The 20,664-nt window shown below is 53.0% G+C and overlaps 1 protein-coding gene across 6 annotated transcripts; it reads left to right on the top strand.

Moving 5' to 3' along the window:
* Positions 1–830: 830 nt before the first annotated feature.
* Positions 831–20,395, top strand: SEZ6L2 (seizure related 6 homolog like 2). 6 transcript variants are annotated; one of them, XM_038539852.1, is made up of 18 exons: positions 831–1,459; positions 2,454–2,624; positions 3,232–3,531; positions 3,924–4,063; positions 4,332–4,533; positions 9,073–9,258; positions 9,919–10,087; positions 10,714–10,877; positions 13,238–13,438; positions 13,888–14,026; positions 14,834–15,030; positions 15,170–15,364; positions 17,369–17,560; positions 17,644–17,835; positions 18,344–18,382; positions 18,563–18,680; positions 18,783–18,904; positions 19,366–20,395. In XM_038539852.1, the coding sequence occupies exons 1-17, from the start codon at positions 1,381–1,383 to the stop codon at positions 18,895–18,897; spliced, it is 2,799 nt and encodes a 932-aa protein (XP_038395780.1). In that variant the 5' UTR covers positions 831–1,380; the 3' UTR covers positions 18,898–18,904; positions 19,366–20,395. The 6 variants fall into 6 exon arrangements, with proteins under 6 accessions (XP_038395780.1, XP_038395783.1, XP_038395779.1 ...); XM_038539851.1 differs by having other exon boundaries at positions 833–1,459; positions 18,808–18,904; XM_038539853.1 differs by having other exon boundaries at positions 835–1,459; positions 2,454–2,585; positions 18,808–18,904.
* Positions 20,396–20,664: the final 269 nt, after the last annotated feature.

Below are 20,664 nucleotides of genomic sequence, written 5' to 3'. Positions count from 1 at the left end.
GGGAAAGAAGGGGCGGGGGCTGAGGGAGGGGCGTGGCAAGACAAGGGGCGGGGCGAGCGCGCAGACTGGTGCACAGGGCCCGCGCTCGCGGACTGAGGACCGGGACACTGCGGCCAGTCCGTCTGTCTGCTGATCCCTTGACCAGTCGGCCTGTGACTCCTCTCCCCACTCCGCCTCCGCTAGAGCCAGCCTCCCCCACCCCCCGGAGCCTGATTGATAGTGAGGGCGGCTTCAGCCAATCGTCCGCGGCGCGGGGGGCCGGGCTGCTCCTGCGGGGCCGGAGAGAGCTGTCCGCGGCTGGCGGTGCTGAAAAGGGCGCCCCAGAGGCGTTGTGAGGGAGGCCAGGAGAAAAAAAGCAAAGTTGAAGCCTCCTGGCAGCTGGCCGGGGTCATGTATGTAAGGCAAGAGGTCTCTCCTCCCCAGATCCTGGCCTATCGCCCCTTCGACTTCTCATAAACGTGGAAACTTGTCATTCTCCTGGAGGAGGGGAAACCCCGTTTCACATGAGCTGTAAAAGGGAAAGGGAAGTCCCGTGGGGGGGGGGGTGTCTGGTTGTGGGCAGGGGGCATATTGGGGAGCTAAGCAAGCGTGAACCCAGCTGTGCTGCCCCTCGGCACCCTGGGAGGAGGAGATTCAGATTCCAGATGTGCTGAAAAGGCTGGGGGAAGGGGTTGTAATTACAGCTAGGACCAGAGTTTCCTTTGCCTCCCCTAGGGGACGCGGGAGTGAGGATTACGGTCTGGCTCATGTGGTCCCTCCTTCCTCCATCTGCACTTCCTCCTTCTCCCTCCCCCACTGTCGCCCCCAAATAAATCCCAGGCCCCTCCCTTCGCCCGTCCCCAGGATCTGACGTGGGCTCGACACCTTTCTCAGCTTCTCCCTCCCGCAGCTCCAGTGCCCGAGCTTCGGCTCTCCAGGTTCCGCAACCCCCTCCCCTCCCCACCAAGCCCCGCTAGACCATAGCAGGAACTCTCCCGATCCTCGACCCCACCCTAGACCCCCAGAAGCTGTCTTGCCTTTCCCCACTCCCCCAGTTTAGGATCCAGCTAGCTCGGTAGACCCAGGCATCCGAGCGTGTGGGTAATCCAGGCGACCCGGCCCTTTCGGCCTCCTCGGTCCCACCCCCTCCAGCCGGAGCCGCGCCCCCTCTCCCACAGACCCGATCGCGGAGGACAGAGAAGATTGGGCAAGGAGGGGTGGAATCCAGGCGACCCCCAGCCCAATTCTGCCCCTCCATCCCAAGGAGCAGAGAAATGGTCTTCCTTGCTAACTGCTAGCAGGGAAAAAAAAATTAAAGGGAAAGATAAAAGGAGACGGAGGAAAGGTGACAGCTAGATTATTTAGGAGAGGCGCAGAGGAGAGAAATCGGCGTGAGTCGCCATGGGGACTCCTAGGGTCCAGCACCCGCCGCCTCCCCAGCTGCTGTTCCTAATTCTGCTGAGCTGTCCCTGGATTCAGGGTAAGGACATGGGAGTGTGGGGGTAGGCCCTGGGAAGGTCCTCAACTGGGTCTTCTACCATCCTTTCTCTGAACATTCTGGGCTTTCCTAGCTTCTGGAGGGGGGTGGGGGGCGGGGGATGGGGTACAGCTGACGGGGAAGGGGTAAGCCAGGGTTTTCTGGCTTGTACCCAGAGCCCTAACCCACAATACTGAGAAGGTGGGGAAATGAACAAGGGGAGCTTTTACCAGCGTCTCAGGGGTTAAATCCAGAAAGAAGGGCTGGGGAAGTTGGGGGGGATGTCTGCGGAGGCGGCAGAAGCTTGCAGGGTACCTGGGTGGGAGATGGAGGTGCTGGGAGAGATGCCAGGCACTGCACACGCAAATGTTCTTGGACGTATGGACAAAGACAGATGAACAGAGGCAGTGCTCAGAGACCAGATATTCAGTCCTCTACTCTGACCCCTCGCCAGACTCCAGGGAAGCAGGCAAAGACTGCAGAGAAGGAGGGAGGGAAGGAGGGAGGGAGGGAGGGAGAGAAAAAGAGAGAGAGAGAGAGAGAGAGAGAGAGAGAACCACACTGCAGAGATAGAAACCCAGGGAGAAAGCTGGGCATTGCAGGAGCAAGGGCTGGCAGGTGCTGCCAGACCCTCGGAGGAGCTCCTGGGTTGGAGGAAGAGCACTATTGAGGGGAAAAGGAAGGTAGCACAGTGGCCCCTCTCCACTCTGCTGGCGCTGTCCAGGGTTCATAAGAGCCAAGATGCTCACCAAAGGCCCACGCAGCCTGGGGGGGGGGGGGGGGGTTGAGGGGCTGGGGGGGGGGAGAAAGGTGTAGTAGAAGTGCGAGGTGCAGCTGGGAGCCCCTCCTCCGATCTTGGCTCTCAGCCCAGTCTGGGACCCTCTGAGCTCCTGCAGGCCCAGCTGACTGAGGAAGGAGGAAGAGCTCTGGGAAAGATCTTTCCGAAGAAGGAAGGAGTGTGGGGCAGTGGAAAGGCTCACACCACTTCATCTCCTAGGTCTGCCCCTGAAGGAAGAAGAGGCACTGCCAGAGCCTGGAAGTGAGGCCCCCACGGTAGCCTCTGAGGCTTTGGCCGAGCTGCTCCATGGGGCCCTGCTGAGGAGGGGTCCAGAGATGGGCTACCTGCCGGGTGAGGCCCCCAAAGTGGCAGTAGTGACACAGAGGAAAGGTCATTAACTTGGGGGAGATGGGGACTCAAGCCAGTGAGAGAGATGGTTAGTGAGTCAAAACGGCAGAGAGAACCGGGGCAACTGAGACAGAATGATCAAGAGACAGAGCCAGACAGAAAAACAGACCATCAGAGAGAAAGACAGATGGAAACTCAGAGAACCAGAGTCTGAGGAATAGGGGGGAGACAAAAAGAGGGAGAAGTGCAGAGAGTAGCAGGTTTAGAATCATAAAATCAGAGAGCCATAAGAAAGAATACTAAGCAGAGAAGAGTTCCAGAGAGAGCAAAAGAGAGAAAGAGGAGAGAGAAGGGGACACACAGGAAAGGGAGCCGGATCTGAACCTGGAAGCATGGAGAGGCTCAAGGAGACGGTCAGAGTGTAAGGGCCTGGGTAGGGAGGTGGAGAGGGGTGGGGGAGTGAGGCTGTGGAAGCCTTGGGAGGAGGTGCAGAGTTCGGGTGCGGAAGGGAGAGGTGGGGAGCCTGCATCTTGTAGGGGAGGTCTTTTGGGTTCAGTGGGGGTGCCCCCAGTTTCCCTCAGCCCTGCTCCCCACCCACGGCCCACCAATTTGCTCCTTCTGCGCCCTGACTTTCCTTGCACTGTCCCAGGATCTGATCCAGACCCCACACTAGCCACCCCTTCAGCCGGCCAGACTCTTGCAGCGCCCTCCCTGCCACGGGCCACTGAGCCAGGGACGGGGCCTCTGACTACGGCCGTAACCCCTAAAGGGGGCAGGGGGGCAGGCCCCACCGCACCAGAGCTGCTGACCCCGCCCCCCGGAACTACGGCCCCGCCCCTTCCTGGCCCCGCCTCACCAGGCCCGCCCCTTGGACCTGAGGGAGGAGAGGAGGAGACCACGACCACCATCATCACCACGACAACTGTTACCACCACGGTGACCAGCCCGGGTAAGGCAAGGCGTTTGAAAGGAGATGGGGATAGTGGGCAGGAGCACGAGTGTGGGAGAGAATGGGGGATGCAGGGGGAGAGGCGGCTGGAAACAAATGGAGGAAGGGGTCTAGGTATAGGTGGGAGGTATAGGTATAGGTGGAGGTATTGAGCTTCTGCTCAATAATAAAGGCTGGCATTTGTCTCCCCTTGCTGTATACCAGCACCGTCCTACGCGTTTTATCTCTATTATAGTTGGGGAAGGGAGTTGTGGGCACGGATGGGTGAGGGAGCAGCAGCTTAAGATGGCGAGGAGTGCTGGGGACAAGACAGGTGAGGGCCCCCAGAATTGCTTGCTGGGAGGGCAAGAACACAAGGATCCACTCAACTCTAGCCACTTGTGTCTCTTTAGTTCTGTGTAATAACAACATCTCTGAGGGCGAAGGGCATGTTGAGTCTCCAGATTTGGGGAGTGCAGCCAGCCGCACCGCGGGGCTCCTGGACTGCACCTACAGCATTCACGTCTACCCTGGCTACGGCATTGAAATCCAGGTAACTGGACTTCGAAGCCCCCAAGCCCTTTCCTCTGGGCCCAGGTGTGTGCGCAGGTTTGGTCTGGGAAACAGAGAAGCTGTTTTTTGACTCAAATGTGTCTGTTTTCTAAGGATCTCAAAGACTCTCCTGGAGTTCTATGATTTGGCCAAAGTGAGGGTGGTGTTTTGGGCTGTCAAATATGGGGGAAAGGAAGGCAAATGGTGGGGACTTAGGGGTCACCTATCCTGACTGCCCTGTCCTGGGGGATCTGGGTTTGGCTCTTTAGGTGCAGACGCTGAACCTGTCTCGGGAGGAAGAACTCCTGGTGCTGGCTGGCGGGGGGTCCCCGGGCCTGGCCCCCCGACTCCTGGCCAACTCCTCCATGCTGGGAGAAGGACAGGTCCTTCGGAGTCCAACCAACCGCCTGCTCCTGCACTTCCAGAGCCCACGGGTCCCAAGGGGCGGTGGCTTCAGGATCCACTATCAGGGTGAGGAGTCTGGGGTGCTGGTGGAAGGGCAGGGGACACAGTGGCCCAGGGATATCCCTGGGAGGCTTCTAAGGCCAGGGAGATGTCAGAGGCTTTTCTCCTGGCTAGGATCCTGGAGGGCAGGGCTCTCAGAGAAGATCTATACACACTATTTCATGCACTCACAGACATGTGTCTGGGTGTGCAAACATCCGAGTGGCAGTTCATCCATTCACTTGACAAATGTTTATTGAGCACCCATTTCATATTGGCCCTGTGTTGTCCTTGGGGAGAGGAATGAACAAGCCAGATGTAAATCTTCAAGGAACTCAGAATCTAGGTAAAGAGATGGACAAGTAACCAGGATGATTATAATTCAGTGAGATAAGGACCTCTATCCCCATGATGAAGGGACACCTTCTTGGACGATGTAACTAAGCTGGGACCTGAAAAGACGAACTACTAGGAGAAGGGGTGGGGGGAGAGAAAGAGGAAGGCAGGCATCCAGATGGATGAAAAAGAATGATCCCCTTAAGGAGTTGAAGTAATTCAGCATGGAAGAGAGAATTGTCCTAGCTTTGTGACCTGGGGTGAGTACTTAACCTTCTCATGCCTCACTGTCCCATCTGAAAAATGGGGATCATGATGCTTAGCTCATGGTAGTATTAGGAAGACCAAATTAATGAATACATGTCAAGTGCTTAAAATAGTGTCTGGTATGCAGTGAGAGCTCAGAAATGTAAGTCACTGCTATAGAAGAGCCCAGAAAGTGGTAGGAGAGACTATAAGAGACCAGACTGGGAAGTAGGTTGGATTCAGAGCATGAAGGGCCTTATCAGCTTCAGTAAGGAGTACAGACTATTTTATCCCACGAGGGATGTGGAGACATTTTGGAATGTTTTAAGCAAGATAGTGACAGCCTCAGATTTGTGACCTAGAAAGATCCTACTGACTTTGGGCGGTGTAGGAGGGGATTCTATCATATCCATGCACAACTGCATTCATGAGCACCACCCACAGACAACCTACACACACAGGTGTACATCCCTACTCACCTGTGTGTACAGGAACCTTTCCACAGTGCACGCATATGTTCTAGCACACATGTGTGCATGAGGCCAGGGGCCCAGCCCATTCTAGACACGCTGCCATCTCCAAAGTCCCTTCCTGTGCTCCTCAGAAACAGATAGGGAGCTGTGTTTGGGACCAATATCTCCTCATGGCCTTACTTGCCCCTTGTAGGTTCTGCTGACCCCAGATCCCTTGTGGGCCTTATTTAGGACACATACAACCTGTATCCCTTCCTCACACTCCTTCCAGTTTCTGCTGAGGTCTATACTTGGGCTCCAGGAACTCCTATGTGCAAGTGGGGACCTCATAATGGGAGGTCAGATTGGCAGGGAGCAAAGTCAAGCCTGAGGGCCGAGGGCTGGACTTCCAATTTTACAAAATGGCTCCCTGCTGGCTCCCTTAAACAGCCACTTCCCTAGGGCACTGAAAATAGGACTCTTTAGACAAAGTGGAACATTTGGGGAAGCAGAGCTATTGCATAAATTGGCCTTCATTACCTACCTCGGGCTTCCCTGCTTTGCGGCTTCTCCGGGCACCTTTGGGATCCCAAGCCCTGTTTAAACCCTCCCCACTCTGCCCTCGCTGGGGCCTCTAGTCCAGAGCGGCCTCATTAGCTTCTCTGAAAGGCCAAGGGCTCCATCACAGCTCGCCCTGAGCCCAGCAAATGTTCCCATTTATAAAACCCTTATGCTGGCTATTGTTTCATTTTCTTCTTGCGGCACCCCCGCAAGTGGTCATTGGCCATTCTGCCTCTGAGAGGAAGAAAGGCTTTCTGGATTGCTAAGCACCCCGGCAAGGACACTGCAGAGCGGAAGTCAGATCCTCAGCCCTGACTCCCAGTCATTCATTACCTGAGACTGAGGGACAAGTGATTGAGATTTTCTGCACACTTCCTATGTGTGAGGTGCTTTGCGTGTTTCTTTCCTTTAACTAGAGGGTCAGTCGTCAATGATTGGAATTACTACTGCTATTTAAGGGTGACAGGTCCTGGAGGTGACATCACCTGCTCAAAGCTGAGGGTGTACTCCCACCTTTCTCTTTCTTACAGTGAATAAGTCATGGAGCTAGAAATGGAAGTCAGCTTTACCCAGCTCCCAATCCAGGGTTTTTTTATACTGTTCCATACCACCTCTTGGCTGCATTGATCAATCAGTTGGGCTAGGCTTATAAGTATGCATGCACATGTGTAAAGGCAAGAAAGAAACGGACACTATTGGAAAGGGAGGGGTCAGGAAGACTTCCTGGAAGAGGTAGTACTTAAGGTACTCCTTGAAAGATGAGAAAGAGGCAGGGGAAAGGGCCTTGCCAGTAGGGGAAATGATGTGATAAAATATGAAGTCACAATACTACATTGTGTAGGATAACTGGGTTGCAGGTGCTAAGGACTGAAGCAGGAAGTGTTGGGCTGGACGCAGCTGTGGAAGGGGCTTGAATGTTGATCCAAAGCATTTGGACTTGATTCCGTTGGTCTTGGAGAGCCATCAAGAGGCTAATATTTATTTAAGCCACTGTGTTCTAGAAGTTTTTTGGGTCTATCCAGTAGGCTGAGGACTCCCAAAAGACAAGGCTTGGGTCTTTTTTACCCCTCTGTGCCCAGCACCCAGCCAAGGAAATGCTTGCTGAACTTTAAAATAGGGAGACCAGGTCTCTGACAGAATCACTCAGGGCTGGAGAGTCAGCAAAAGCAAAGGCCTAGGCAAGCTGGTACCTCCCAAGCATGGTTGCCCAGAGCCTACCCCTCCTACAGAGACCCAGATTTGGTGCACCTCCTCTAGGAAGCTCTTATTGGTGAACTCTGTCCGGTCTGAAACAGACACTCAGAACTGTGTCAGCACCAAATTTAGAGTCCATTATCTACCACCAAGTCTCCTCCCTTTCTTCTGTGTTCTTTCTTTCTTTCTTCTTTCTTTGTTTCTTTGTTTCTTTGTTTCTTTGTTTCTTTCTTTCTTTCTTTCTTTCTTCTTTTCGTTTCTTTCGTTCGTTCTGTCTGCGTTCTGCTCTTCTTATTTGCTTTCTTTCGTCTTTTTTTATTTCGTCCTCTTCCTGCTTTTGCTGGATTTATCTTTATTGATTCTTTCGTGGCATTTTCTGTCAATTGTCTCGTGCTCTCTTTCTTTCTTTCTTTCTTTCTTTCTTTCTTTCTTTCTTTCTTTCTTTATTTCCTTCCTTCCTTCCTTCCTTCCTTCCTTCCTTCCTTCCTTCTCTACTTATTTAAGTAATCTATACACCGAATATGGGGCTCGAACACATGACCCTGAGATCAAGAGTCCCATGTTCTTCCTATTAAGCCAGGAGTCCCCTAAGTTACTTTCTATTTATTTATTTAATCTCTTGTGATTCCACAAGAATTTCAGGAGGCTTTCAAAAAAAGAATGCAGCAAAATTAAACAAAAAGAAAATCAGTACCAGGTAGTGCTTATTATTAAAGATGAAAGAAATAGAATGTAGATGGCCAAGCCATCGTTGCTAGGGACAAGCCTTAATTTGGTTCCGAGCTTCTTAGCAGCCAGCACAAAAAAAGAGATCACAAAGTTCTTACTGCAAGAAAGGAGAAGAGAAACCAGTTCCTTGAGGAAAGCAAAGCCTTTCCAAGCTCTTCACCTTCCCTGGGGATTCATTTAGGGGGCACTGACGATTAAGGTCTACAATGACAAGATGGTCACAGTTCCTAAAGGAGTTTCATATGGCTCCTCTGGGTGAAAGCTGAGGGTGTACTCCCACCAGGCACCAAAGGAGAAGTGTGTGTGTGTGTGTGTGTGTGTGTGTGTGTGTGTAAGGGAGAAAACACTGGGAGGCACCAATTGCTAGATCTGGAAAATGGATCATAGCCTTACTCTGGCTACCTCAGAAGCACTGCATGAACTCATTTTAGAAGCTGAGCAAGCTCTGCAAATACTATTTGTTATTCTTAGAGCTGGATGGGTTCACAGTGGTCAACTGACTTGCCTGAGGTCACACAGCAAATGAGTGCTAAAGTCAGAATTTCTTTGAGTCTCAGATACTTCATCTATAAAATGGAGGCCAAAGTGGGTAGATTACAAAGATTAGGGGAAGGCACCTGGGTGGCTCAGCCAGTTAAGCACCTGCCTTCAGCTCAGGTCATGATCCCTGACCTGATCCAGTCAGGATCAGGATCCTGGGATCCAGTCCCTCGTTCAGCTCCCGGCCCAGCGGGCAGTCTGCTTCTTCCTCTCCCTCTGCCCCTGCCCCCTACTTGTGTGCTCCTGCTCTCTTTCTCTCTCTCTCTCTCTCACTCTCTCAAATAAATGAAATCTTTAAATTAAAAAAAAAAAAAACAAAAACAAAGATTAGGGAAGAAAGGGATATTGAAATGACCTCTTTGTGAGACAAAGTGCCCATGTGGTCCAGTATGGACCAGTCTGTGCCACCAAGGGGGACCTGGGAAGAGGAAAGGAAGTGCTAAGGGATTGGTGAGAGAGGTTGGTGTGGGAAGACAAATCCTCCTCCTCCCTGCTCTACCCGATCCAGCCTACCTCCTGAGCTGCGGCTTCCCTCCCCGGCCTGCCCATGGGGACGTGAGCGTGACAGACCTGCACCCTGGGGGCACTGCCACCTTCCACTGTGATTCGGGCTACCAGCTGCAGGGGGAGGAGACCCTTACCTGCCTCAATGGCACCCGACCAGCCTGGAGCGGTGAACCCCCCAGCTGCATGGGTGAGTCTCCTGCACGATAGGTGGGGCTTCTGTCCTGGGAGCCCCATTGGGAGGGTACTATATTGGGGATCTCCATCTTTAGGAAACACCCATCTTCAAAGGGGTTCTGCCCAAAAGAGTCCCTATCCTGATGTCTCCACCTGGAGCTCTTTACACTAAAGGTCTCTGCCCTTGGAGAATCCCCATCCTTGGTGGGAGGCATCTCTATATGGGGATGTCCTACCTACAGGTTTTCCATCAGGGGAGTCTCATCCTGGAGGTCTCTTCTTTCGGAGACTCCTCATCCTTGAGGAAACCATTCTTGAGGTCCAAATCTAGACCAACTCTATCTTGGTGAATCTTCATCCTGGGGATTCCATCTTGGAAGATTTTCTGTTTGAGGGAAAATTTTCAATTTTGGGGATCCCTCATAACTCCCCATGCTGTAGTGTCCACATCTGGGGAGTATTCATATTAGCAGAATGGGGGTGTCCTTTCTGGGGTTTTTCTATTCTAGGGCTGCTTCCCTACCTGGGTGGTGGCCATAGATAAGGTCCTATCCTCTAAGGGGAGCCTACAAGGCAGAGACCACTCTGAGGCCAGGTCCCAACAAAAGGTGTTGGATGTAACAGCTCTGAAGACAGGACAAGTCACCTTAACATGTCCCCTCTCTGTCCACAGCATCCTGTGGTGGCACCATCCACAATGCTACATTGGGCCGCATCGTGTCCCCTGAGCCTGGGGGAGCAGCTGGGCCCAACCTTACCTGCCGTTGGGTCATTGAAGCAGCTGAGGGACGCCGGCTTCACCTGCACTTTGAGAGGGTCTCACTGGATGAGGACAATGACCGGTGAGGATCTAGGCCTGGGGTCAGAGGTCCCCACCTCTGGGAAATAGGAAAGCTGCAGTGGGGATTCAGAAAGATCTGGGGTGGGTCCCAATTAAAATTTGTGTCAAACACAGATTAGTCCTTTCCCTTTCCTAGGTGGTATAGCTGTGCCAACTTAGACAAATCACTGAACATGTCTGCGCCTCAGCTTCCTCTTTAGTAGAATGGAAATAATAGGACCTCCTTCTGAAGGCTTCTGTGAGGATAAATGTGTTAAGATATGTGAAGTGCTTAGAAGGGTGCCTGGCACACAATGAGCCCTGTAAATGTGTTTGTTATCATCATCTTCACCGGTACCACTCTTACCCAACAAACTGCCACCTTGGCTCTGCCACTGGTTGCTCTGTGACGTTGGGCAGGCTACTCTTTCTGGGCCTTAATTTCCTCAACTATAAAATCAGGGATAATAAATCATACTGACTCAAGGGCTCTTGTGAAAAGCAAATGAGATAAAAACATGTGAAGGCTTAGAGTACATGGCATATAGTCAATGCTTGAAAATAATGAAAATAATAGCTGTGAGCGCAGGAGGTAAAGCAGCTTCTGAGGGGAAACTGAGCTCCTAGTCACCCTTCTCTCCATCCCAGGCTGATGGTGCGCTCGGGTGGCAGTCCCCTCTCCCCAGTCATCTATGACTCAGACATGGATGATGTCCCAGAACGGGGTCTCATCAGTGATGCCCAGTCCCTCTATGTGGAGCTGCTTTCAGAGACACCTGCTAATCCTCTGCTGCTAAGCCTTAGATTTGAAGGTAAGTGTTCTCCCCTTCGGGACCCCAACTCCTGCACTTTCCCCTCTTGCTGATGGCCCAGTATGGTCACAAGTACATATTCTGTCCCTGCTCATCTCTGTGTTTGGATTTCTGGAACATAACTTTCTCCCCACTGCAAAACTGTAAGAATCCGCTCCTATGGATGCCTTATAATTCCTGAGGTGGCTTCTCCTGCTTAAGAGTCACGTGTGGCTAGATCCAGGTACGCAGCCAAGAGACCAGGCATCTTAATGTCTCAGTGCTTTCCTCTATGAGTTGGCTTCATTGTCAGTCAGGCTCTCAGTCTGTGGTGTGTATCTAGACTGAAGTACCACCAACGTAGTAAGTCCATCAGAAAGAGAAAACGTACCACTTTCCTAAGAGCTTCAGCAAAAATGCCAGGAAGCACTCTCATTTCCCTGGCTTAGGCCATGTGTCTACACCTGGGCCAATCACTGAAACCAGGAGCAGGTGGTGTTATGACTGGCAGGGTCACATCACATGAGCATCCATAGTTGGGCCCAACTGGACCTCATAGACTGAGGGGTGAAGCATGGGTCCCAAAATGAAAGTAGGAGTGCTGTGAACAGAAGACAGGAGACTAGATGCTGGACAAGTAGAAACAAGGAAGACCGTGATCATGAGAGCATTTGAGCTGGACAGAGAGATTTTATTTTATTTTATTTTATTTTATTTTATTTTATTTTATTTTATTTATTTTTTTAGAGAGAGAAAGAGAGAGGGATGGGCAGAGGGGTAGCAGGAGGGAGAGAATCCCAAGCAGACTCTATACCCAGTACAGAGTCTGACATGGGCCTTGATCTCAAAACCCTGAGACCATCACCTGCGCAGAAATCGAGAGTCGGACCCTTAACCAACTGAGCCACTCAGATGCCCCTAGAATAGAGAGAATTTGAAAAGAGGGAGATTAGGGATGAGCATCTCAGGTAAATGGAACAGTGTGAGCAACAGTAAAGAGGTAGAGAAAGGCCTGATATGTTTGGGAAACAGAATTTCAACGTGACTGGAGCAGAGGATTTGTGCAAGCAGTTGCAGGAGAGAAACAAAGAAAGTGAAATGCTCAGAGATGGGAGGGGCTGGTTTCTGGTGTGAATCAAGGGAGAAATGGATTTGGTGCTGGGCCCTGATGGATGCATGGGATTTGGGCATGAAATCATTAACTTAACTCATCAAGTTAAGGAACTGTGAACTAAAACAGCAGATCTGAAAAATAAATTGTCTGTTAGATTTGAAAATGTGGAGAATTCCCAGGTTTGAGGTCTGCCTCCCTACTTGTGGGCCATGGCTGCTCCATGAGCTCCAGATTCCTCTCCACAGATAGTTTTGCAGCTCAGATATGATCATGTGGGCAAAAACTAAAATGCTCTCCAAATGTTCATTTTTGCTGAGTTAGTCCAAAGTCAAAATTGAGTAGCTTCTGCATTCGCTGCACTTTTGGATTCTAGCCACAGCATGGATAATCAAGGGTGATCAGAATCTTATTTTTTTTCCTTTTTTTTAAAATTTGTATTTATTCATGAGAGACACAGAGAGAGAGAGAGAGGCAGAGACACAGGCAGAGGGAGAAGCAGGCTCCATGCAGGGAGCCCAATGTGGGACTCGATCCCGGGTCTCCAGGATCAGGCCCTGGGCCAAAGACAGCGCTAAACCGCTGAGCCACGTGGGCTGCCCCTTTTTTTCCCTTTTAGATTTATTTATGGGGCGCCTGGGTGGCTCGATTGGTTAACTGGCCAATCTTGGTTTCGGCTCAGGTCATGATCTCAGGGTTGTGAGATTGAGCCCCTCAGCGGGCTCTGTGCTCATCAGGGAATCTGCTTCAGATTTTCCCTCTCTTCCTCTCCCTCTGCCCCACACCCCCGCACTCCTCTCTAAGATTTTTTATTGCCCATCTGTTATTTTTGAGGAGAGAACTGCCATGTCACCTGCATGAGCCAGTTTTCCAAAGGCACCCTTTCCCCTCGCTCCTGCTTGGTTTCCAAAACCAAATGTCTCTTGCTGGGAATTGAGCAATCTGGGTTTGAGACCTGATTCTGCCCCTGCCCTACTGTGTGACGTTGGGCAAGTTACTTTCTGTCTGTGGAACTCAGTTTCCTCATCTGTAGAATGGGGGCTGGGATTTGACTAGCCTAGGGGTTTCCCTCCAGAGTCCAAGAAGGTAACATCAATATGTGAGAAGTGTTAGAGTTTGGGGGAGACTGGAGAATGAAAGCTAAGCCCAAAGTCATCCCACTTTAAACAGCCCACATGAGTGGCCAAACGACACTTGAATTCAGCCCATGTCCCCAGATCCCCTGAGGCCTGTCCTGATGCTTTTTTTCTATGACTCACTCCTCCTCTAGCCTTTGAAGAAGATCGCTGCTTTGCTCCCTTCCTGGCACATGGCAATGTCACCACCACAGACCCTGAGTACCGCCCAGGGGCACTGGCCACCTTCTCGTGCCTCCCAGGATATGCCCTGGAGCCCCCTGGCCCCCCAAATGCCATCGAATGTGTGGATCCCACAGAACCCCACTGGAATGACACAGAGCCAGCCTGTAAGGGTGAGCCCTTCACATTCCCAGGAGGTCCCTCTGTCTGCAGACTACCCCTGAGCTGGGGCTCTTAGGAAGGCCATTCAGAAAGGAGACTTGCATATTCAAGTCCTATAAATCCAGGCCTTGGGTAAATTTTTGTCCCTTTCAGATATAGTTTTCATAGCTGAATAATTGGTGGATTTGTTACAGAATTTAGGGGTCATGACCCAAACATCTTGAAGAGCTCTAACTGGAGCTAAATCATGGGATGGGGGTAATGCACAAGCTGGAGAGTGGGCGGGGTTAGGTGACAGCAGGGCAGGGGATTGGACACAATGGGACTAGCTACGGCAAGAAACAGGTGGGTAAGAGATAATAGGGAGCCTCTGAGGTGGTCCAGTGCACACGACTGGAAGTGGTGAGGCCCTTGGTAAAATGAAGACTGAGTTCTGAATCTGCTCCCCCCTCTACCCCAGCCATGTGTGGAGGGGAGCTGTCAGAGGCGGCTGGTGTAGTCCTCTCTCCTGACTGGCCCCAGAGCTATAGCCCAGGCCAGGACTGTGTGTGGGGCCTGCACGTCCAGGAAGAGAAGCGCATCTTGCTCCAAGTAGAGATGTAAGTTCTGGTGCTACCGGGGATGCAATGGGTTCAGGCTCAGTGAAGTGTGGTATAACAACACCTGACCGGACACTGTGAGCCTGGCTGGCTACACAGGATTTGGTGAATATATGATCTGATGAAAGAGGCAACTAACTATTCAGGATGGGGGTGTGGGTTGTCTGGTAGACCTAGCTACAAATCACTTATTGGCCATGTGACTAGACAGGGACATGGGTAATGGACCCTTCTGCAGGGGCTATAGTGCAAAGGGGCATCTGGCCCAGTGTCTCTCACTCTTTGGCTGTTTCTGAGGCTGCCCCTGGAATGGTTTCCAGGAGTGCTAGCCCAGACTAGGGCCTAGTCACCAGCGTGCAAGGTGGTGGTGGATGTGGGGAGAAGCCAGTGAGATTTGGTATGAGGTGGTCATGTGACCTAGCGGACTAAGTAGGAGGACACTCAGGGGCTTGGAGTTGGGCTGGTGGTAAAAGAGCATGGCCTCTGATTGGTCAGAGCTGGACTTGAGCTAGACTGTGCATCCTCTGGTATTGAAGGAGGGACGAGAGAGTGTGAGGGGCTCCTAAGGAGTTGGACTAAGAATTGGGAAGTGGGAACTGGGAAGAGCCACAGAACAAGTGGAACCTGGAGTGGCTACACAGAGAAGCCCATAATTGGTCGAAGGGCAGCCGGACCTGGGATGGGGAAATGTGGGCAGGGCTGGAGAGTAGGTAGGGTTACTAATGAACAGAGTTAGGGCCTGGGCAGAACTGCATAGGAGGGCAGATCTTGTAACCCAGCCCGCATATCTGGTTCCACTCCCTGCAGCCTGAACGTGCGCGAAGGGGACATGCTGACACTGTTCGACGGGGACGGTCCCAGCGCCCGAGTCCTGGCCCAGCTACGGGGACCTCAGCCGCGCCGCCGCCTCCTCTCTTCCGGGCCCGACCTCACGCTGCAGTTCCAGGCACCGCCAGGGCCGCCAAACCCGGGCCTGGGGCAGGGTTTTGTGTTGCATTTCAAAGGTACGGAGGTCTAGGGTCCAGAAATGGCCGGGGGTCCGGCAGGCCGGAGATCCCGGGAGAAGCGCGGCCCCCTAAGGCTGGAAGGGCGCCCTGAGTCCGTTGCAGGGCAGTCTCCGAACTCGCGGTCTCTCCCCTGCAGAGGTGCCGAGGAATGACACGTGCCCTGAGCTGCCACCTCCAGAGTGGGGCTGGAGGACCGCTTCCCACGGGGACCTGATCCGGGGCACGGTGCTTACTTACCAGTGCGAACCTGGCTACGAGCTGCTGGGCTCCGACATTCTCACCTGCCAGTGGGACCTGTCCTGGAGCGCGGCGCCGCCCGCCTGCCAAAAGAGTGAGCCCGGGGCCCGCCCAGGTCTCTCATGGCCCCGCCCCTGCCCGTCGGGGGTCCGCCGCTCCACTTGGGCCCCTCCCATCCCCTCCGTCCAGCTTCTGTCTCTTTGCTCCTACCCCTGGGGGTCCCGGCCGAATTCCATCCCTTCGCTCTGCATTTGCCTGGATCTCACTCAGGCCTCGTACCCTTTGGCGTCCTCTCCTCTGATCCCCGGTGTCCCGAAACGGTCCCCTCCGGACCTCTCTGGAGCGCTGTTCTGGGCTCCGGCCCAGGTCCTCTGGGTCCCACCTTACCTTCTGGTGGCCCCGCCCCCGCCTCTTCCTGGCCCCGCCTCCGTCGCGTCAGAGTCCCGCCCCTCCCTGGGTCCCGCCCAGTCAACTCGGCTCCCCTCTCCCGCTTCTGGGCCAGGATCCTGTCCCTCGGTCTCCTACCCTTAACGTTACGGAGAGTCGCTTTGCTGGGGCCTTGGCTGGTCAGAGAACTTGGTTTATATTTTATTTTATTTTATTTTATTTTATTTTATTTTATTTTATTTTATTTTATTTTATTTTTTAAGATTTTATTTATTCATCAGAGACACAGAGAGAGAGAGAGGCAGAGAGAGAAGCAGGCTCCATGCAGGAGCCTGACGTGGGACTCGATCCCAGGTCTCCAGGATCAGGCCCTGGGCTGAAGGCGGCGCTAAATCGCTGAGCCACCCGGGCTGCCGGAACTTGGTTTATTTTAATGGAGTTGTCGAAGCCCCATGCTGGCTTGGGGTTATGCAGAGGGGCTGGGGTCCAGAAACGGACAGACACTTAAATAATTCAGGATATATTACAGAGTAGTACCTGCGGGGTGATTTGGGGCAAAGTACTTAACATCTCTGAGTCTTGTCTGCCTCATCGGTGAAATAGGAATAAGGGCTGTGAAGAGTTTTCACACAGTGCCTGTGAACAGTTTAGCAGCTGCTATAAATATGAAGAAGGGCTGGGAGAAGGAAGGGTGTTCATTGTTCTGGGGAGGGGACAGGAGATTTCACAGAAGAGGTGATATTTGAAGGGAGCTGGGAGTGTTTATCTCTTAGAATAGCAGAAAGGGGTGTCATCTTGTCATTTTCTCCAACTTTTGGGAAGCCTGCCACAAGGATATGGGATTATAGGTCTTCTCCCTCGCCCTGGGGGGCAATGGTGGAACTGATGAGGTTAAGTTCAGGAAGGCAGGTTTGGACTGGACACAAGGAAAACTTTCTGGTTTACAAAGCTCCCCACCTCTGGGAGGAGTCACAGGATGTTTAGTCTGAAACCCAGACAGGACAGGGACAGGCAGGGATGGAGGCAGGGCCCAGAGGGGATAGGGCCTAGCCAGGGCAGCACACTGAGCCTGAAAGCTGAGCTGAGAGCCAGGTCTCTGAATCTCAGGCCCGTGCTGTAGGGCTGGGATCTGGCTGAGGGACCACGTTATTTGACCACCCTTAGCCCCTGGACAATGAGTCACATTGACTTCTCAGGATCATCAGAGTATAGGATACTGTGTTTGTAAAACATTTAGCAGGGTGCCTCCCACAGATCCATGTTCAAGAAATGGCTACGTAAAGCAGCACCTGCAGGGCAGGCTATGCCAGTGAGTGGAATGTGTTGGGAATGACGGGAATGAGCGGAGCAGGAGGGCTGGGCCCTTCTGAAGAGCGCAAGCTGCTGTCTGGCCTAAGATCCACCCTGGAAGGCTGGCAGTGCTGGGATGTAGCTGATATGCTCTGGTACAGTGGCCAAATATTTCACATTTCACCCTAGGATGGGGGCCTGGGTTGTCCCCACCACTCTTCTCTGGAAGGAACCTGAAATCTAAAATGCACTGAATTTTACATTTTTCAAACTTCTTGATCTCTTCATTTGGAGGAAATAGTGGGACATGGGGGTTTGCTTAGTGGGAAGATGGCCCATGGCTCAGGCATCTCCCAGCCCTAAGCTCCTGGGAGATTGTTTAAGGCCTGAGGTTCCCCTGAACTTGCCCTCCTGCCAACAGTCATGACTTGTGCCGATCCTGGGGAGATCACCAATGGGCACCGAACCACCTCAGACGCTGGCTTCCCTGTTGGCTCGCACGTCCAGTACCGCTGTCTGCCTGGGTACAGCCTGGAGGGGGCCGCTGTTCTCACCTGCTACAGCCGGGACACAGGCACACCCAAGTGGAGCGACCGGGTCCCCAAGTGTGCCTGTGAGTCTGGGGACACCCTGGGAAGGGTGGCTGGATGGCCTGCTCAGCAGTGAGCTGCCATGTGACTAACACATGCCTTGCAGTGAAGTATGAGCCGTGCCTGAACCCAGGGGTGCCAGAGAACGGCTATCAGACGTTGTATAAGCATCACTACCAAGCGGGCGAGTCTCTGCGCTTCTTCTGCTATGAGGGCTTTGAGCTCATCGGCGAGGTCACCATCACCTGTGTGCCCGGCCACCCCTCGCAGTGGACCAGCCAGCCCCCACTCTGCAAAGGTGCCTGGGGAGACAGGGCAGGAGGGGGCACAGCAGTGTTTGGGGAGTGACGGGGCTGGGAAAGTCAGGTAGCAAATTTGAGACCAACAGTATGCTGAGCTTCCCATTCACCTGTGGTGGGCTCGGATCCTCACAGCTACATCCAGTGGTCCTGGGGGATTTCAAGGTCATGGAATTATCCTCAGGGATGTAGCAGAGGGGGCTTTGAAGTCTCTTGCCCTCTGAATAGGTCTCAGTTTCCCCATTTTCCACTAATTCTACAGACTCAATTAGTTTAGACTACCCAAGAACCCTGCATTTTAGGGGTCTGGAGAAGGAGAGAAGGAGGAAGATGGCCCTGCCCTGCTACTCCTCCCTCACCCCCACCAAGGGAAGGATAAAGTTTAGGTTGAGCAGAGGGCAGAGAGAACCAGGCTGTCCAGCCCAGCCCCCCTGGGCTCCCGGCCTCTACCCATCCTCCTTCCCTCCCTGGCTCAGACCCCGTCCCCTCCCCCTCCTCTCCCTGCAGTGGCCTATGAGGAGCTCCTGGACAACCGAAAACTGGAAGGTCAGTGAGGGCACAGGTGGAGACCCAGGCCTGGCCGAGTCGGGAGGGCAAGGCCGAGGCCGGGGGCAGGAGGCCAGGCACCGGAGGGGTGAAGCCCAGGGTTCAAGGCCCAGGGCAGGAGGCTGGGAGAGGCCAGTGGGCTGGGCCCAGCCCCAGCTCACTGGTCTTTCCTCTCCCCAGTGACCCAGACCACAGACCCGTCGCGGCAGCTGGAGGGTGGGAACCTCGCCTTGGCCATCCTGCTGCCCCTAGGCTTGGTCATTGTCCTCGGCAGTGGCGTTTACATATACTACACCAAGTAAGTACCCTGCTCGGGAAGCTGCTAGCCAGGGCAGACGTCCTGCCTGCCTGGCACAGAAGCCCGGGTGAGGGGGGGGTAGGGGGCTCACCTCTCGATAAGCCCCTCTATCTCTTTCCTCTCCCAGACTACAGGGAAAATCCCTCTTCGGCTTCTCGGGCTCCCATTCCTACAGCCCCATCACCGTGGAGTCAGATTTCAGCAATCCACTGTATGAAGCCGGGGTGAGCCCTTCCCCTCCCCATGGGGTGCCACATCTCTCAGCTGCCTGGGACTCCATAGGTTTCAAAGTCTCTGTAATACCCATCTTGGGGCATTTCAAACTCAGCTACCTACAAAGGCATGCCAGGGAACACAACAAGTCAGGTGTGAACCATCAGGTGGGGACAGTGGTGAACTTATGGCCCATCTAGCCCATAGTGGAAACTGAGGCCCAATTGCCAGATCTTCCAGTTGTTTAAGACAACCCAGATTTGTGTGGGATTCTAAGATACTATAAGATGAACCAAACGTCCATTGGCCAGATTCAGCCCCATTCCTACCCCATGGCTCCCAAGTCTCATGATCAATGTTATTTTGAAAAGCCAAGGTCTTTCCTCTCCCTTGTGGATGCCTCCTCCTCTTTTGCTCCCTCCTCCATCTCCATCCTTCTCCAGCAATTGATCCTATCTCTCTCTGTCTCCAGGATACACGGGAGTATGAAGTTTCCATCTGAACCCCAAGACTAAGGCTGCAGGACCCAGGACGCCCCTCCCCTCCCCATTCTGGACAGGGAGGAGAACAGAACCTTGTCTCTGGCTCCTTTCCTCCCTGCTGTGTAAATAGTCTCCTGGGGACCCTACAGTAAATAAACCAGCATCCTGCCGCCCAAGCCTCCTCTTCTCAGTTGCCAAACAAAGGGGCCTGCCTTTCCCCTCTGGCCCCACTGGCTTTTGGACCCTGGGAGGGGAACCCAGCCCCCCTGCAACTCCAGGGGCTCCTTCTGGCTCAAGGCACCCCCACCCACCCACGGACTGCCTGAGAGCTCTGCTGTTCCCTTGGCCTTGAAGGCTCTTCCCAGATGCTCTGGCCCTGGGCCTCACCCCTGGGCTCTGGAGGGTCAGAGGAAGAGGGATGAGGGGGGAAAAGCGGGGGAAAGGCCCCTACCTCGCTTCATGCCATCTCCCAATCCACAACCTCCCCACCTTCGCTTCTGGATTTTTGGTTTTGAGCAATAAACAGAAAACCACCACTTGTAACTGGGTTGGTGGGGTATGGGCAGGTGGGTCACAGAGTGGCCTGGAGAGAGAGGAACGATCTGGAAAAAAGATGGAGCTCCAAGACTCCAAGGGGCTGCTGGCCTGGGGTCCAAAAGCCTGGCTTTAGGCTCGGCCTGTGTGGAGGATGAGCCTCCTGTGGGCTCCAGCTGTCTCTAGCCCCTTGCTTGACCTTCTAGGCTCTTTTAGCCAGGAGAGAGCTGACAGTAGCCTCCTCTCGGGCCAGGCAGGAGTCACCCTCCCTCCCTGCTTGGCAGGTTGCAAACAGCTCTCCGTCTGTTTCATGACCGTTTCACCTAAAAGGCAAGTTCCTTTTGAGAATTTTTGTATCCATCCAAGTGTACCATTCCTTTCTCTCCTCATCTTTTTGGCACTGTAAGTATATCTGCTGTTACACACCTACTGAGTAATGGTCAAATTTGTAGCATTTCATAAAGAATGAGCTTGTTTTGTACCCTGTGGGGGGCCTTTTGCAGCGTATCCACTCTTGAACATTATAAGGAATTTATAGCATATTTGTCTAAAGAGTCTCCAAGTTAATTGAGCTTCTCTTAATTCTAATTTTATATTTAAATATAATGAAACATTTTTAGGACACTCAAAAGGACACTGAAATACTCAAAGGAGGCTGAATTTTAGGAGAACATGATGCAAACTGATCTTGATAATAGCCTGCATTCCTGGGCGTTTATTCCATGCCCAGCATGGTGCTGAGCACTCTGTATGCA

The sequence above is a fragment of the Canis lupus genome, chromosome 6 (assembly GCF_011100685.1).
Source record: "Canis lupus familiaris isolate Mischka breed German Shepherd chromosome 6, alternate assembly UU_Cfam_GSD_1.0, whole genome shotgun sequence".
NCBI classification, from domain to species: domain Eukaryota; kingdom Metazoa; phylum Chordata; class Mammalia; order Carnivora; family Canidae; genus Canis; species Canis lupus.
Note: the sequence above shows the minus strand (reverse complement) of the source record. Positions and strands in the feature narration are given on the sequence as shown.

Excerpts from the sequence above, each read along its gene's own strand:
- SEZ6L2 (XM_038539851.1), top strand. The coding sequence starts at position 1,381 with ATGGGGACTCCTAGGGTCCAGCACCCGCCGCCTCCCCAGCTGCTGTTC. Across the intron at positions 17,836-18,343 it reads CCAGCCCCCACTCTGCAAAG|TGGCCTATGAGGAGCTCCTG; the intron begins GTGCCTGGGGAG and ends CTCTCCCTGCAG. Across the intron at positions 18,383-18,562 it reads GGACAACCGAAAACTGGAAG|TGACCCAGACCACAGACCCG; the intron begins GTCAGTGAGGGC and ends TCCTCTCCCCAG.